Source organism: Microcebus murinus, chromosome 4, assembly GCF_040939455.1.
Source record: "Microcebus murinus isolate Inina chromosome 4, M.murinus_Inina_mat1.0, whole genome shotgun sequence".
In the NCBI taxonomy this organism is placed as follows: Eukaryota; Metazoa; Chordata; class Mammalia; order Primates; family Cheirogaleidae; genus Microcebus; species Microcebus murinus.
In genome coordinates, this window is record NC_134107.1 from 42269244 (window position 1) to 42286468 (window position 17225).

The following is a 17225-nucleotide window of genomic DNA, read 5'->3' on the forward strand; positions in this document are numbered from 1 at the left end:
CAGCTAGCTCCTATTTTCACAAAACAGTCGCTGGTCTCACTTGGCAGGGCACAAATTAGTGGTTCTCCGTGACAGATACCTGGAGGGTTGAGTCACCCTAAAGAAGCCAGCCTCTCCTACAAATCCAGCCTCCATCCCCAGCCGGGCCCAGGGCTCTCCGCTGGGGCTGGAGTGGGTCGGGTGCCCTAACGTCTCCCTGGTGAAGTAGAGCTCCCAGGTCTATGTCCCTAGCAGCCCTGAGAGGGGCATGGCATAAACGTCTCTGCCGTGAGGGAAGGTGGCAAGGGTGGGCCATTTATCCCCTCTCCCCTGGGATGAGTCCTTTTGTCCAGCTGTCCCAGGGTTTGGGCTGTGAGGGAGCCGGTGAGCCTGGAAGGTCACTGGTGGAACACTGCTGGGGGAGGAAGTCCCTCTCCTAAACACGCTCACTCAGAATGGGAGACAGCTTGGGAATATCCATTGTCTGGACTCCCAATTTGTCCAGCAGAACAGCGAGGCTCTACATCTGCCCGTGTCTCTACAAGTCAGGCCACCACCATCACCTTTTCTATCTAAGGCACTCCAGAACCCCAAGGACCAATACTCCCACAAGGGACAGCCTGGCCCCAGAAGCAGGACGTGCTCACACACAGATAACACAGAGAATGACAAACGGAGGGGCTGCACAAAAAGTGTGGGGACTGACACCTCATTATTTTACCAAAAAAAAAAAAAATTAAAGCACTGGCTATGAATGAGATAGGATCTTCCCAGCCTGTCCATACACTCCCAGGGAATAATCAGAGTGAAAAATGTCCCATTGTCTCTTTGTGCGCAGAACTTGCATAGTTTTTATGGTTTGTACCAGTCAACCAGAAGCTGTAATATCTTTACTCTGCCTTTCGTGTTTCCTAGGCTATTATGAACAAGGCTAGAAACCAGGGCAGGGGCTTCCCTGCGTCTTGAACCTCCACTCACATGCTTGGCCCATTCAACATGCTCAGTTTGCTTTAACAAAAAAATACACATATACATAGAGACTATAAAATAAATATGTGTACATGACAGAAAACATAGAAAAGAATTGCATCTCCCTGGAGATGTGGAAGGGAAGAATTCATTTTTTGTCCTTAATGTACTCAATGGGCTAAATCACGTGCTGGTTCTGCAGTGTGCAGACTGCCAGGGAGAAAGCTGGTCTTGGCGGGCAACAGCACAAGCTAATCATAGAGAGATCACAGAAAGCTGACCTCAGCACAGACACAGCTTAAGAATTAACAGATCTACTGGAGAAAGAAGAATACATTTATTTCTAGATCCCCATCAAGATGACCAGAGCTTTTCAAAGTGACTGATACTAGCACCTTCTATTTGTAGGAGAGTTTTATAATCCTGCGACTGTATCCTACCCCTCACTTCTTTTCTTCTTACAGCAATCCCATAAGGTCCACAGGACGAAGAATATTCTTTCTATTTTCAGGTGAGGAAAACTGAGACCCAGAGAGAAGTCACTTAACCCAGACACACATCCAGTCAGTGGCAAAGATGTCTTATAGACCAGGAAAGCCTTTCTGATATATCTTCCCTACTCTTTCACATTCACTCTCTTGCCCTTAACCCGAAAAGCTGACATTTCCCCCCAAGTCCTCAAGTCCCAATGCACTTCGCATCTAAAACATCTTCCAGGGACACTCTGACCCCCTAGTGGACTTGCCGTCTTCCAGGCACTGCAATAGGCACGCGTCTATTAGAGGTATATATCTAAGGGTCTGCTCTCATGGCCACTGTGTGCACTGAGCAGCATTTGTCAGTTTGGCCTCAGGATCATTCTCTTTAGACTATAGGACCTAGAGCATCACATTTTAAACTGTACCATGCAGACAAGTCGCCTGGGAATTGAGCTAAAATACAAACTCTCATTAAGGAAAGCTATGGTGGGCCTTCTAACCACCTCCCAAGTGATGCTACTAGTCTAAGAAACACACTGTGAAACAAAGCAAGATTCTAGAGAGCTTTATTAAAATGCATTTTTTTCTGGCCCCACCTAAACCCAATCAATAAATCAGACTATCTGGTGGGTTTATGGATCTGCATTTTAACAAATACTCAAAACAAATTCATGAGCAAACAAAAATGTGATTATCCCTCCTCTGGGCCATGAGCTCCTTAAATGTTAGAATTAAGTATGTTTGGCGTTTGATTTAATCTCTGTGCCCCTTGCACCTAGTATAGAGCCTGGCATGCATCATATGTGCTCAGGTAATTTTGTCAAACAAATGAATGAATGGTTCAGAATACACACACCTAAAGCAAATATTTTTGAACTTACCTAATAAAAGTTTGGTTTTATCTTTGCATTCTGGTGTGTTCCAAGGGTTGTTGCAGGAGCCCCAGGGCAGCACATACGCAAAGGAGGCAAATAGGTAGAAAAGTGTGTAGCAAATAATCACATTGTAGTATATGGCTATTAGGACAGAGATGATCAGCATCGCGATGCCACAACCTGCAGAAGCAAAAATTCCAGGGGTTCATTCCATCCCAGATCCTGTGGAATTCTTACCGGTGGGCACAGGGTGGGGACCCAGGTCTTGGCTCTCTCGTACAGATGGATATGCTAATAGTGGAGTGGGGTCTGTCTAGGGGGGATATTGAGGCATTCCCCCTAGGAACTCAACAATGCCACAGGTGATCTTAGGCCCTTCTTCAGAAACATCAAATAAAAGAAGGAGTGAGTTCTACTGAACACAAAAGCGGGTCTCCCTCCCTGGGTGCCCCATGGTGCCAGAGAGGGCGGGGTAGGGGCCCCGAGGAGGCTGGGAGGCAGGCTGGACTCACCTTGCAGAGCTGGAATGGCCTTCCACACAGACACTGGCCCCTGGCTGGCAAACTGGCCCAGCGAGACCTCTAAGAAGAAGATAGGCAATCCGGCCAGAGCCAGCATCATCAGGTAAGGGATGAGGAAAGCACCTTGGAAAGAGAGTGGGAAGTGAGAGCCCTGGGAGGCAACAGCTGGGCTCTGGCCCACCTTAACCCTCTGGGTTGGGGGCCAGGCTCCCTCTCAATGAACCAAAGGACAATTTAGCTCCTTTTCTGAAGAAGCATTTGATGTTCAGGCTCAATGACAGACACCCAGGACATTTAAGAGCCCTCTTCCAACAAAGGTAAGGGTGCCCATGCAAATACACTCTTTGTTTCAATTTTCCATTGCACAAGTCGCTAGGGATTGTGTGCTGGTGGAATTTTATTCTTTCTCTTCTCTTCTTTACTTTTATTATAGTGCTTCGATTTCCAAAAATTATGCCTTTCCAGGGCTCAACCAATCCATGCCTTTGATTCATTACTGGATTCGGAGTGGTGAAATCTCATCAGAGCCTCAGCCCTCCAAGGAGCTAAAATATTCTAAGTTAGACTGCAGACCACCACCACCCCACCCCCAGTAAGTTGCCAGCATACCTCTGCCAGCCGGGGTTGGGCCCGTGCTGCCAGACAGTCGGTGGGGGGAGTCCATCCCTCTCCCACACCCCTACCCCACCACATACTGCTCAGCTTCCCACTCCCTCCCATCCTTCCAGGTCTCCTCAAATGCTTCCTCCTCCAGGAAGTCTGCCTTCTCTGTCCTAGCACAGTACCTGGCCCCAGGCGCTGATCATTTGGTAATATTGATGTGGGTGCCTTTTCTAGACTATGAGTACCTGATATAATGTTCCCTTCATCTCTTTATCCCCCCAGAATGCCCCGTTAAGGCAATAGTGCCTGGCAGGCCTCCGCAGACTTGCTGCGGGTTCTCTGGGTTCCTTCCCTTCAACAGTCTTTGAGGTTATTTCAGAGGAGCTTGGGGAATTACTGTGATCTTTGAAAAGGGTTTGACCAGGAAGCGCTCTTGCATGGATCAGAGTCCATTTGGGCACTAGAGAAGCCAGAACCCCATAATTCATGGCTCAGCAGGAAGTAAGCTGATTTTTCCTCTGTCCGCCCTGTAGCTCACCCGTCTCCCCACTTGCCGTTTGGGGGGGAAGGGCCTTCCCGCCCAGGCCTCTCTGAGCCAGGAAGGCCCAGCAGCAGCAAAACCGGGGACTCTGCTTTACCCTCTCGTGAGAGGGTTTTGAGAAAGAAGGGGATTGTGCAATCCTCCTCTTCCGCTCCTGGGAAGAGGGGACGAGCTCTCTACCCCGCGCTGAGGGCTCAGGGCTGCGGGGCCCCAGAGCCGCAGTGCGGAAAACGCTGCCTCCCCCTCCCCGCGCCCGGCTCCGCCTGCCCAGAGCCCCGGACCGGACCCGGACCAGACAGGACCGCTTGGTCCCTGGCGCAGCCCCGCACTCCCCAGATCCCGCGAAAGCAAAGCGCGGGCACTTTCGTGGGCCACCCCCACTTTGCTGGAACCGCTTCGAGCCCACCTGCACCCCACATCCCCGGGTACCCACCCTCTTCCCAGTTCCTGGAAGCCTCACGATAGCACCCTGGTCTGAGAACTCCCTGAGGAAAACCAAAGGGAAACCCAGCTGGGGTGCCTATCTTCGCGTGGCCAGCACATGTTCTTCTGTTTTCAGGACACCCCGGATTGCAAACGCTCTGCAGTCCTCATAAGTACTTGTCAACGTGTCCTGATTTGGAAATGGGGGGAGGGGACGGGGCGGTGGTGAAGCACCTGTCTGTTTCAATGCACCAAATTCCTCCTGAAGCTGATCCAAGGGACAAAAAAACAAAAACCTTTAAGCTACCTGACCTACGTACAGGGCAAGAGGGTGCATTGCTTGTTCTTTTGGTCCAGTAGAGAAGATGCAGGAGTGAGCTATAGGTGCAAGCCCCTATTCCAGGAGGGTGACTTGTCAGTTAGCCGGCGGAGCCTCAATGGCTGTCTGGAGGGGCAGAGGGGATCCTGCATGTGCCGGGTCCCTTCTCTGTGAGTGCTCAGAGGTGCAGTGGATCCCAGTGGCTCGGCAGCTCGTGCATGCCTAACCAGAGTCCCTCCCACCTCTGAAATGGTTTTCCTTCAAAAGCAGCACCTACCACCCAGGTAGGACAAATGAATACGGAAAACTGCTTTTGCTAAATGATTTTACTAAAATCAAAAATATGCCCTGCTTCTGACCAAGAAGGTTGGGGGAAGGAGAGTTTTCTGGGAGCACAACCGGCAGCCCCTCCCCCGCCCTCGCCCCTCCTAGCTCCCCTGAATCCTGCATTCGGCTGCACCTGAGCGCCCAATCTCAGTCTCCCAGGGAGGCTCGGATTTCCAGGTTATAATTCTCAATTCAAGCCTTCAGGACTGCACAGCTACTGGCTCTAAAGTCGAGTGGGTGCACGGAGAGCCTCCGCTAGAGTCCGAACTTCGCTGTGTTAATGCTCACTTGAGCCAGCCCCCTAAACTTGCCATTGGGGGAATCATAGGGCCCCAATCCTCACCTACAACCCTGTCTCTAGGTAAGAGCCTCCTGGATCTAGTACCAAATGATTACTACGATCCCTCCTGCCCTTGGGCTTTGCTTTGCGCCTACAGGGTCTGGGGCTGGAGTGTGAGGAGGCTGCCCCGAGCCTCCCCGCCCCACCCAGCCCTGCCTGTGGGCTCCGGGTCCCCCCAACCCTCAAGTGCCCGCCCCGCCGCGCCGCAGGCGGAAAGAGCGGAAAAGCCATACCTCCCCCGTTCTGGAAGGCCAGGTAGGGAAACCTCCAGACATTGCCCAGCCCCACTGCATACCCCACCATGGACAGGATGAAGTCCAGTTTGCTGGACCAGTTCCCTCGGGCCTTATTCTCATCCCCTTGCTCGTCCTCCTGGGGGCGGAAAAGCACATTGTCGGATAACAGCCCCGGGTAGGTCCACAAGCAGGCCCCTTCCACCCCTCTCCCTGCTAAGGGTCCTTCCCAGCAAGCAGGCCCCCACTTTTCAACCGAGGATGCATCGGCAAGCAGGACCCCAGTTCTAAAGAAAGGATGCATCTACAAGCAGGGCTCTCACCCCTCAACCCTGCACTGAGAGACTTTCAGCAAGCAGGCCCCCAATTTTGACCTGAAGACACATCTTAAACAGACCCAGGAGCCCCTCTTTCCCAAATCTGACAGTCAGGGCACACCAGCAAGCAGCTCTCCCCAAACCTTGATCCTGTAAGTTGATTGCAAGCAGGTCCCTCCATCCCCAACCCCTCACCAAGAGTTCATTTGGCAAGCAGGCCCCCAATGTCATGCCCAGGGATCCCAGCAAGCAGGTTCTTAACCAATTGCTCCCCCACCACAAAAAAAAAAAAAACCACCACACCCCTTCCTCAGCCCTTGTTTGCTTCAGAGTGTGTGCCAAGGCCAGAAAGAGAGCTGCAATGCCGAAGCCAGCCAGAGCCCCTGCCTCACTTCCTCCACCAAGGCCTACAGGCAGAAGCTGCCTCATCAGCTAATTTAAGGGTGGCATCCTTCAGCACTGGGGCAAGGGAGATGGGCAGGAGGGAGATTTGGAGGTGAAACAAGAAGGCGAACAAAAAAAGTAAATATGGTTCAGAGCCAGGCCATCTGAAACCTCAACTTCTGGCCTAAACTTTCCTACCGGATAACCTCATGCAAGCCACCTGCTCTCTCAGAGCCTGTGTCCCCTCTGTAAAAGGAGAGGTGTAGGATAACTGTCCCCTGGGGCACCTGCCAGCTCCAGCAGTCTGTGAATCTTTGGGACTCGCTTCTCCATGCTCTCACTAAGATGCTTTCTTGAGGCAGTGCCTGGTGCTGGAATGCCTCACTACTAAGCAAAAACAGCTGGGGCTTTGGCCACCTCAAATGAACTCTGAAAATGTGCAGGACCCCTGGACACTGCACAAAGCTTCCAGGGCCTCAGGCCACTATGCACGGTTTCCACCTCCTCTGTTATCCTTCACCTATTGTAGCACCCTGCTAGGTCCCACACTTTTCTGCAAGCCAGGGAGGATAAAGCAGCAGCTGTCAGGAGGAGAAGTCTTGGGGAGAGAGGGAGAGGGCCAAGGTGGGTGTCAGAAAAGCCCAATCAGAAAGATGGGCAAGGCTGAAAATAAGGATTTTCAGGGACCTGAACATCTTTAACATCCTCCCTACACTCCTCCCACACACGTACCACCTCCACGCCTACCCCACCTTCTAGGGCTGCAAAGGGTGGGAATTCCAGCTCCTTTTGCCGCAGTGCGGAGGTTAAGCAAGACAAGTGAGACCAATTCTCTACTCCACCTGGGGTCACACTGTTGGGTACAAGCTGTCAGCGGCTGTTTACACACACAGACAAATACTCCAGAAGTGAACCCCAAGAGCAAGGACAAGTGGGAAAGTCTGAGTTTATGTTTATTTCTAGTTACTCTGACAGCTGAGTTCCTGCTATGTGGGCCTGTGATAACTGTGAGTGTGTGTGTGTGTGTGTGTGTGTGTGTGTGTGTGTGTACACAAAAACATTAGAATGACTAAGGCCAGAAGGACTGCATAAATCCTAAATCTCTCACAGGCACATATTCTGATTCAGGCCCCCACGACTGGATATATACCTAGCCCCCAAGCCCAGGGCAGGAAAGGAGGTAGTAGAAGGGCAGGAAATGGGGAGAGAAGAGCTATAGGGAAGATGGAACTGGAACGGAATGGAAGAAAGAAGAGATCAGAGAAGGAAGAAGAAAGACTGGAGGGAAATGAAAGAAAACAAAAGCCAATGTAGGAGAGGGGGTCACCAGCAAAGTTGCCTTTATCCATAGCCCAGGGATTGAGATTTGCTCTGTGGGTTTTTCATGCCTCTGGTTGAGTAGTAAAGGATCAAATGCAAGTGTGGATCCAGGTGGGTAGGGCCTGAAGCTTATACAATTGAGGGATATCCATTTTAGGGGAAAAAATACAAAATTATGATGGCAAAATTAGGTACTGATTTTGGAAGGGCCCAGACAAATGATAGGTCTCAAAGCTTAAGCTTCAGTAGCCTCATGTAAACCCGCTTCTCAGCAAATGGGTTATGTGATAAATGGTAACTGGCAGCAGAAAGGCTACAGAACTTAAACTATCTTTGCTCCCCACCCATCCCCACCATCCTGCTTTTTTTCTGTCTTTTCTTTAAAAAAAAATAGGACTTTGTTTTTAAAGAGAAAAGATTAAGTCATGGGCAGGAAGGCGAGTCTGTCCTGCATAAAGGAGTGGAATCTATCTGCCTCAGCTGCTTAATGAATCTGCACCCAGATTCTCACTACCACGGAGGCTGGGAAGGGGCAGGTCGTGGCGCCCTGGCAGGGTCACTGCAGCCCTCGCGCCCTGAACTGGCGACCCCAGCGCAGTGCGAGCTTCCGAAGCCCCAAAGCTACCTCCCGCATCCATCACTGGCACTGCCAACCGGTTTCCCCATCAGCACACGTGCACCCACCGCGGCCCGCCCTGCTCACCTCCTGCGCGCGGCAGGAGAGCAGGACAGGGCGCCATCCGAATGCGACCTGCTTACCTGAGTGGCGGCGGTGGCCACGCTGCCCGGGAGCACCGAGGTGATTCCATCCGTGCCCAGCACCACGGTGCTCTGGCTCATGTTCACCCAGCCCACGGCAGGGGTATTGTTCCGCTCCAGCGTGCCCTTGCCCACACTCACGTTCGCATCCCCCTCGGGGCCGCGCAGAGCCAGGATCTTACATTGCGGCGCGTTGCCGGGCCCCGCGGCCCCGGAATAGGGGACAGCCTGCGCGCCGCGCGCCTCGCTCAAGTCCCGCACAGCCGCCGAGACCGCTTGCGCCCGCGGGCTACTGAGTTTGCAAGACCCCACTCCTGGCCGATCAGCCTTGCAGGCTCGCGCGTCGGCGGACTGGAAAGTTTGGGCGCCGGTGGAAGCGGACCTGGGCACACGTGGCGGCGGCGCGGCGGCGGCGGGAAGCTCCTGCTCCGGGCTTGTCCTAGGAGCGCACGAGCCATCCGAGTGGCCCGGCACCGCCGCCGCCTCCAGGCTGTTGGCTGGTTGTTTATTCATTTCCTTGGGAGCGCTGCAATCCTGCAAACACAATGTCAAGTTCGTGCAAAACAAAGTCACGGCAGCTTAAAATAAATACCTGTATCTACATATGGAGACGTTCACGACTCAGGTCCAGACACAATATCTGGGGGAGCAAATAGGGATCTGAAATTTTTTCCCCCAATACAGACTAATTAGTATTTCTCAATTTGCCCGTCTCATTGATAACCAGGTGACATAGAGCAGCTAATATTCCTTCCCTGGTGGAGGAAGAACTAAGAAAAGAGGCAGAAATGTATTTTGGAGGGGCAAAAGAGGAGGGTGGAAATAGCCCCAGAGTCATGAGCTCCCCGCCCTCTTTGGATTTCACATCACAGCTGTGGGGTGCCCGCGTCCCCATCACCATTGTAGAAAGATTCTTTAATTTTCCGCCCCATTTCCTTTGTCATTCAACAATGCACATTGCCTTTTTTCTTTCTTTCCCGCGATAGACAAGCTGTGGCCACAAAGCTGATGCCCTGGCACCTGCCAGCGCTTGAGGCCAAATCGGTTGTGCCAGTCTCAGCGCTCTGAAACCCACCTCCCCCCGCAAGGTAGCAAAGACAAGGATAAGAATCACGATCAAAATATCAACAAAAAACCCCCACGACAACAGTAATAAGCCACTTAACACACAAGGTAGTAACTAGGTTTGTTATCTTACACAACCTGCATCACTTCCAGATTCCCAGACATGTAGAAGAACATACAAAGTTTTTTTGTTTGTTTTTCTTTTTTCTTTTTTTTTTAACTATTAACAGGAGTCTAATATCCTCCACAATCCTATCCTTGCTTGGGGACCAAAACGCAAAACTAATTTTCATTTGCTTTCTCCCAATTGACTTTCAAATGAAAAGAACTGCCAGCGGTAGTTTTTCCATTCACTTTCTCCCCTCAAGTCATCTTTCTGGGCTTCCTAAACAGTAGCACCAATAATTATTATTATACTGTAAGATAATCCCATTACTTTCATCTCAACTGCACACCTCTCGTCTAAGCCCCTTTCACAAATGCACAAAACAGAACTCCTTAATTTGTAACAAATCTAGGTACCTCGGCACCAGCCAGCATTCTCGTCTCAATATCCTCTAGGACCCAGAGCGACTCGCCTCTGCACCGGCATCTGGCTTTTCAGCACCGAGGACAGTACCCAGAATCGGGTCTTGGGGAGCCCCAGACAACCTCTCAGCTCTACGGCTTAGGTAACCTCTTCCGGACCTCAGGTGACAGTCTCAAGTACAAATACCTATGGCTGCGAGAATTGTCCTCCTCGGCCCCCTCCCCCAATCCACAAATATTTCAAAAAGAAATATCCAAAACGAATCTGCTCTTACTATCCCCTCAACCCCCTTTCCTCTTGAAAGAACAAAAGCAAACACTCACCATGTCTAACACAGGCAACAGATTGAACCGGTAGAGGGTAAAACCCGCTATTGACAAGACTGGGTTTGGCTCCGGCAGGAGAGGCGCTTTCTATATCTCCTTGGGAAAGGCCAGGTTTGCGTCAGTGCAAAGCAAGGTGCCCTTGGTCTGACATTTTCTTGATAATACAAGTTTGATAAATCATTACCCCCTCGGATTCGAGTTTTAAAGGGACAACAGCCTTGCGTACGCTGGCCAGTTGTCCCTCCGGCGGGAGGGGGCTGCGTATTTGGCGTGACTCATGTGGGTCTGACTACTAAACCGAAACCAGCGGGAGGGAACGACAGAAGTTTGCCTCCTCCTAATTAAGGGAAACATGGGAGGGACACGTCCCACTGCACCCAAGGCAAGGCGCAGCCGCCAACAGGGTGGATTGGGCTGGAGTGGAGGGGTGTTTAAATCACTGTCGTGTCTTTCTTTTCCACTAGATTTCATTGCTGTCTCCCCCAGTCTTCAGGGATTCTGCAATGTTACCCTGAAAGCGAGTGAGGGTCTGCACGTAGCCCTCAGCTGTGTGACGACTGGTGCAGGAAGCGGCTCCTGCATTTACAAGGGTGTACCCACCTTTGTGTGCCTGTGGACTTGATTCTCAGATAACCAGTCTGGGAGGGATCTTGGATATTTCGCTTAAAAATTGTGATCTTTTTAGCATGTGCATTCCTATTTTATCTGTTAGCAAAATCAAGAAAACATTCCAACTATAATTGACTGTTCTTATTGTATTTTTTAAGCTCTTCAGAAAATGTTTTAGAGAAATAAAAAAGAAATTATTTTCAACACTAACCTGGTTCTCAGGCCACTTTCAAAGTCAAAGGAAACCCCTTCTTCCGCCATAGCGTATTGAATAAAACCTCGCCAGAGCCAGGCCTGATTTGGAAGCGTGGGACCTTTGAGACCCTCTAAATGGATATCCCCAGCAACCAGGGGGCAGGGGTGGCCACCGGGGAAGCCGCTGGAGGATATACAACCTTACTGGGCAGGCATGGGGTTGGGGGTGGCCGTGGCGATAAAAAGATGGGCTGTTCCGTTGGTACAAAGCAATGGCTCTAAATCATAAGGAAGGGAAAACATCTTTACAAAGAAAATGTACTTCGGAAACTAGAAGGGGATTCTCAGCAAAAATGCTACCCTTCTTTCCTGCCTGTCTAGTGGGGAAGCCCTGGCCTCCGGGATGAGGAGCTACGAATAGCACTTTGTCCCTTCCTTGCTGCCCGCAACCCTGCGCACTGCCTCGGGGTCCGCGCCGTCGCACTCGGCTGGGCAGTCCCCACGCAGCGGCGGCGGGAGGACAATGCCACCGCGGCCCGCGGGCGGAGGCTGCCGCAGCAGATTGCGGCGCGCGCCGGGGGCATTGCGGAGCCCCCTCCCGCCCCCTCCCGCCCCCTCCCCAGATGCCCGAGAGTGCTCGGATGCCTCCGCTGGCTGGCTCTCCCGCCCGGCCCCTCCGAAGGCAGCTGGCTGGGGGCACATGGTCTGCATTATTTTGGGTGGGGGCAGGATGGATAGGATCCCTGAGGAAACCCTCCTTTCGAGCTGACTTTCGGGTTTCAGGCCGCTTTTTATGGTAGATCTCAGTATTGAACCATTGTGCAAGGGCTTTCCATAAATTATCCCATTTAGCCTTGGCAACAACCTTTGGGGAAACTGAGGCTCGCTCGGAAAGGAGCTTTCAAACCCTGGACAAGATCCCAACCACCTCCCACAAGGCTGTCGTTGGGGTCTAGTCGCGCTCTACCCGGGACTTGCTCTACCCGGGACTTGCTCGTAGGGAAACCGAACGAGGTTGAGGAGGAGGCTGAGGGGGTAGGGGTGAGAACGAGGTTGAGGAGGAGGCTGAGGGGGTAGGGGTGAGAACGAGGTTGAGGAGGAGGCTGAGGGGGTAGGGGTGAGGCTGTGGTGGACTCTGGTGGAGGAGGGTCGCTGAGTGGGCAAGGCTGAGAATCCCGCAGAAGCTCTTGCTCTGACTCTGACTGGTGCTGGGAAGCACTTCTTAGGCTCTTGGTACCAAGTGGGAGGCCGAAGGGAATCTGTCGGATGCTTATTCCGAAACAGACCCCAATTTCCAAGAAGGAGCCAGACTGGGATGCGAGAACCGTAGAGGGCAAGCCTGCCAGACCCTGGCTTCGGCGAGCGGTCGGACCCAAGTGGAACCACGATGCGCTCTATAGGTCCGTGTAGGCCTCCCTCTGCGGTTCCCTGAGCCGACTTCCATCAGGAATAGTCACGACTACGGAAGGTTCTGGCAGGTTTCCCAATTTGCATTTGAACAGCACCCCGCCCCCGCACACGACCAGGTGCGAGCAGAGGAGAGTCACCCCGCGCCCTGGCGTTCCAGGGCTCACAGACGTTCCTGGCCGGGGCGGGAGGGGAGGACTGCGCAGAGTCGCCAGAGCCCTGCCGGCCTTCTCGCCTCCCCCAGCTGCGGCCCTGGGCAGGAGTGACGCTCGGTGCCCCCGCTCAGTCCCCAGGCCTGACGTTTCGCCCGCCGGCCCTCCCTAACCAAGTGCGCACTTGGGTTCCCGCGTGGGGCCCGGCGCGCGTCAGGCTCTGCGGAGGCGGGTGACGCGCGGGGACGGCTGCAAGGTGGGGGCGGTTTGGCGGAGACTCCGCTGGGGCTCTCCACCTCCCCCCGGCTTTCAGTCGCAAGATTCTAGAGGAGGGGCCACGAGGAGAATGGAGGGAGGGTCTGGGGCCGAGGGGCCTAGAAGGGTCGCTCTGAGGCCAACTCCCGGGCGGAGTAAGAGCACCAGGGGGCAGGAGGGTTGGGGTTCGAGGGCCGGAGCCAAAGTGCCAGGCGGGAGGCCAGGCCCTGGGGCAGCGTATGGGCGTGTGTCAGCGCCTGCGAAGCGCAGAGGATGGAGCCGCAGTATTTAAAAAAAAAGAGAGAGAGAAGAGAAAAGGCACGTCCTCTCCACTCGGGCCTCCGCCCCCGCCCTCCGCAGCCGCCTGTTTGGAGTGATAATCGGGCCGCGCGCCGCAGCCGAGGAGGCCGTAAATCCGCATCCATCACCGCACAGCCATTCGGTCGGAATTAGCCAGTCACTACGGCCTTAATTACTTTGTCAAAGATGAAAAATAGTAATTGATTTTGTCCTCCATCACTTTGTCTAACCCCCCCCCACACACACACACTCCTTACTTGCAGATAAGCAAATAAATAGCTATTTTTGAAAACGCGCATCCACCGGGCTGTATGGGGGTAGCCTACTGAAAAAGAGGCCATCCTGTGACAGCCCTGACGCCAGTGTTTGTGCCAAGACACGAAAGGCAAACTGCAACCCAGACAGGAGAGGGCTCAGAGGGCGGCTTTGCGCATTCAAGTCACCGCCCTCCTGCTCACTAGGGTAGGGGAGCGAGCGGAAGGAATCCGTGTTTTATGAGCACCTGCTTCGGTGTTAGGTGTTAGCCAGGCGCCTGGGACACCAGCCTTCTTCTCTGGGCCACAGGGCAGCATTCGAGAAAGAGCAGCGAGCTGGGTTTGACAGAAAGGCACAGAAATGTGCCCAGGGTAAGCGGGTAGAGCCAGGACTTGAGCCCTGGTCTGTGTTGACTCCTGTCTACCCCACCACAGGAGAAATATTGAGCGCCTGTGTCTGTGTTTAGCTGTTAATGTGGGAGCCGTTAGCACCTAAAACTCCTATAGATGATGGATGTGAGTGCTCAATGTGGGTTTCAGGTGACATTGCCAATAGTCAGGAAGCCTTGCAGTATTTTGTCCCACTTGTCTACTACTGCCCAGTTCCATTGCAGTATTTTGTAGGTTCTGCAGACGGACTGCACCACCTCCTAGCTCTGTGACCTTGGGGGAGATTCCCGATCTGCAAAATAAGGATAATAAGAATTAACCTACCTTAAGGGTAGCTTGAGGATTAAATGAAAAAAAATGCATGCAAAGTGCCAAGATTGAGGTTGGCTACTTGATATGCTTTCAATGAGATATTGTTATTATTCAGTGGATGAATCATATGTTTGAAGCCCATCAGACTTAGCAAATAAAACAGTTCTCTCTCCCTGGTCCGGAAGGTTTAATATGGGTAGACATACACAGAATAGAAAACCTTACAAATCAGGTAATCATTATGCGACATTTTCCCCTCTCCACTGGTTTGATCGCTTAATAAGAAAATTTGGAGCATCTTGGAAAAGTGCTCAAATGCAGAAGCTGCCATAAGTTTGTCCTGAGGCATCTTTTTGTTTAGATCAAGGTAGATGTCAACATAAAGGACAGAAGCATGGAGTTTTGTAATCAGCCTCACTGTCACTTCTTATTTGGACCTGGAGTATCAGGGAGACATGAGCTAATCAAGACAAGCTTCCCTCCACCAAAGCATTTCAGAAGAGTCCATACCTGGAAATCAGTGGTTCAGCTAAGTAACTAGTCTGTGTGCAAATGTAGGTTCAAAATTTCAAGACTCAGACAGGCAGGACGTTTGCTCCTGAGTCAGCAGTAGTGACAATTCTCACTTGACTGCAGCAAAACACAGAGCAATGGGTGCTGGTGCAGAAACAGAGAGTTTAGGACAAGCTGAAAAGGACATTCAAGGTCATCTGCAGTCCCACATGCCTGCTGTACCAGTGAGAAAACAAAGGTCCAAGTCCAGGAAGGAAAAGTGAGTGCTCAAGGTCACTGGCAAATTAGAAACAAAGTCTAGCCAGCATCTCTTCTTAAAAAACAAAGCAAAAACTATGCTACCCTTTGATCCAGCAATCCCACTCTTAGGAATCTATCCCAAAGGGAAAAAAAAAACAACAACAAAAAAAACCACAGAGCAAGAGTGTCCATTACAGTATAGTTGATAAAGTAAAAGCCTAGGGGAAAAAAAGAGAAATATCCACATTAGATCATTAGTATATCCATAGCATGGAATGATTTGTAGCTGTTAAAAAGAATGAATTAGAGCCATACAGAGATTAGAGAGATTTTTATGTGATATTGAGAAAAGCCATATATATTGAAGTGCATATATAATACTATCTTAATTTGATAAAATAAACAGTAACCAAAACCCTGCGTGCGTGTGTGTGTGTGTGTGTGAGTGTGTGTGCCTGTATTCTAGTAAAATGTGGAAGCACACACAGTAGCTAGCAACTAAGATTACTGGTATGGCGTTGATGTGAGCTGAGTGGAGAGGAGATGGGGGAAGAGCCAACCAAAAAGAGAAAAAGGGTGAAAAAGATTATACTTAAAAAAAATGGTTGTAATAGTACTATTTATAAATTTATGTGAAAAAAAATTTTAAAGAAAAAAATTCAACACTAGAATCTACTGCCATAGGTAATGAGAATAGTCACCAGACAGGTTCCTTTCACTAGGAAGTCTTACCCCTATACCTATTTACTGACTTTCTCAGAGAAATAGAGCTACAAAAAATGAATTCAGTTAATTAAGGATCCGAGCTACCAATATTTGGCTAATCCTCCTTCCTGAAGTCCTCGTGTTTCTATCTCCTAGCTCTGCTGGGGTGGGACCAGGGCACAATTAAGACCTTGAGAGGACACAGTCTTGGAAAATAGGATGCTGCTCTGCTCTCCCCTCCCCCATCTTGTGATGTACACTAAACTATAAAATAATTTAAATTAAAATGATACCAAACTGAATATTTCTGATGTCTAATGTGTCCATAGTGACAACATGATTGCTTTTCTGGTAAACACGATGTGTTCACCTCTTTCCTCTGTTCCCTTTTCCTTTCATTCTTTTGGAAGCCCTGCTTTACTTGGTGCCTTTGTTTGGTGTAACTACTTAGTAATCTCCTTCCGAGTATAAATCCTCTGTGTTTATCCATCTACTCAAAGTTCCCAAATCCCCAAATACTAAGCCTTGTAAGAGAGGTCAGGTCTCAACTATATTTATTGTTGGAAATAGGAAATTTCAAATACATGGGGTATAAGAGAATTGATATTTTGTGTCTGCAGTGTTGGTAAACAAGATTCTCCTTTTTTTCCTCTCTTAAGTGTTCCTTTTTTCCCCAGTCTTCTCTTGCTGTCCTAGTTAAGGGCGGGGAGGGATTTGAGTTCAACATCAGGCAAACCTAGCAGGAATTCCCACAAGTAGAGCGAAACAGATGCTGGGAAGTTTCACTCTATAGGTGGTTTATGGAATTAACCAAGGATATTGAACAGAATGTGAAGAAGACTCAGAAAGGTGCAATGGTGAGGAATGAGGCAGGGCCTGAAAAATTGAAGACACTTTATACCAGTAGGGAACTCCTGGACAGCGTTGATAAGCTTTAGGACCTTGTGATTTTGTCACTGGCTGGCACCCTTGTAAATTGGGAATGGGAGCCATGGACATTGGCATCAAATTTGGGGCTGTTGGTTCTAATAATCTGCAGCATCCAATACAGGATGAGACCACATTGAACAATAGCCTGGAAGAGTCCAGCTCAGTCTACCATCTTTGACAGAAAACCCAGAGTTAGTTAATCATTATGGCAGTTGTCTTTTGGAATGTCACTATTAGAGTTTGGAAATGATCTATAAATCTTTTAAAATTATCTCTTAGGGTCCACATTCTATTTCAGGGTTTTTCTATTTCATTCTAAACATCCTCCTGGGGGGGAAGGTAATATGACATACTAAAAACAGGGCTTTAAAATTAGACATGAATCATGAGTTTTAACCAAGTTCAGGCACTTGTTAGCTGTGCGTTCAGAGCCTCACTTCCTTTTCAGTAAAATGGAGCTTCCTTGGTGAATAAATAAGAAAAAAATGTATAAAAGCCTGGACCACGGTGCTCAGCACAAAGTGAGAGCCCCTCCTATCTTAAGATACAAAATTTGAAAGTTATAACCTGAAATCTAGGATTTCCCTTGGAGATGTATCCAGATGACTCCTTTCCATATATCTTATTATTCTTGGATTTGATGGCCAAATTTTT

The 17225-nt window shown here is 50.4% G+C and overlaps 1 protein-coding gene across 1 annotated transcript in view; it reads right to left on the bottom strand.

The window, feature by feature from the left end:
• SLC6A5 (solute carrier family 6 member 5) overlaps positions 1-8910 on the bottom strand; it is a 52479-nt gene extending 43569 nt beyond the window's left edge. The window contains exons 1-4 of the mRNA XM_012735521.2: positions 8390-8910; positions 5610-5748; positions 2815-2946; positions 2309-2482 (exon numbers count right to left, since the gene is read on the bottom strand). Coding sequence (XP_012590975.2) covers positions 2309-2482; positions 2815-2946; positions 5610-5748; positions 8390-8902 — 958 coding nt within the window. The 5' untranslated portion in view covers positions 8903-8910. The remainder of the gene's footprint in view (positions 1-2308; positions 2483-2814; positions 2947-5609; positions 5749-8389) is intronic.
• Between the last annotated feature and the right edge of the window lie 8315 nt (positions 8911-17225).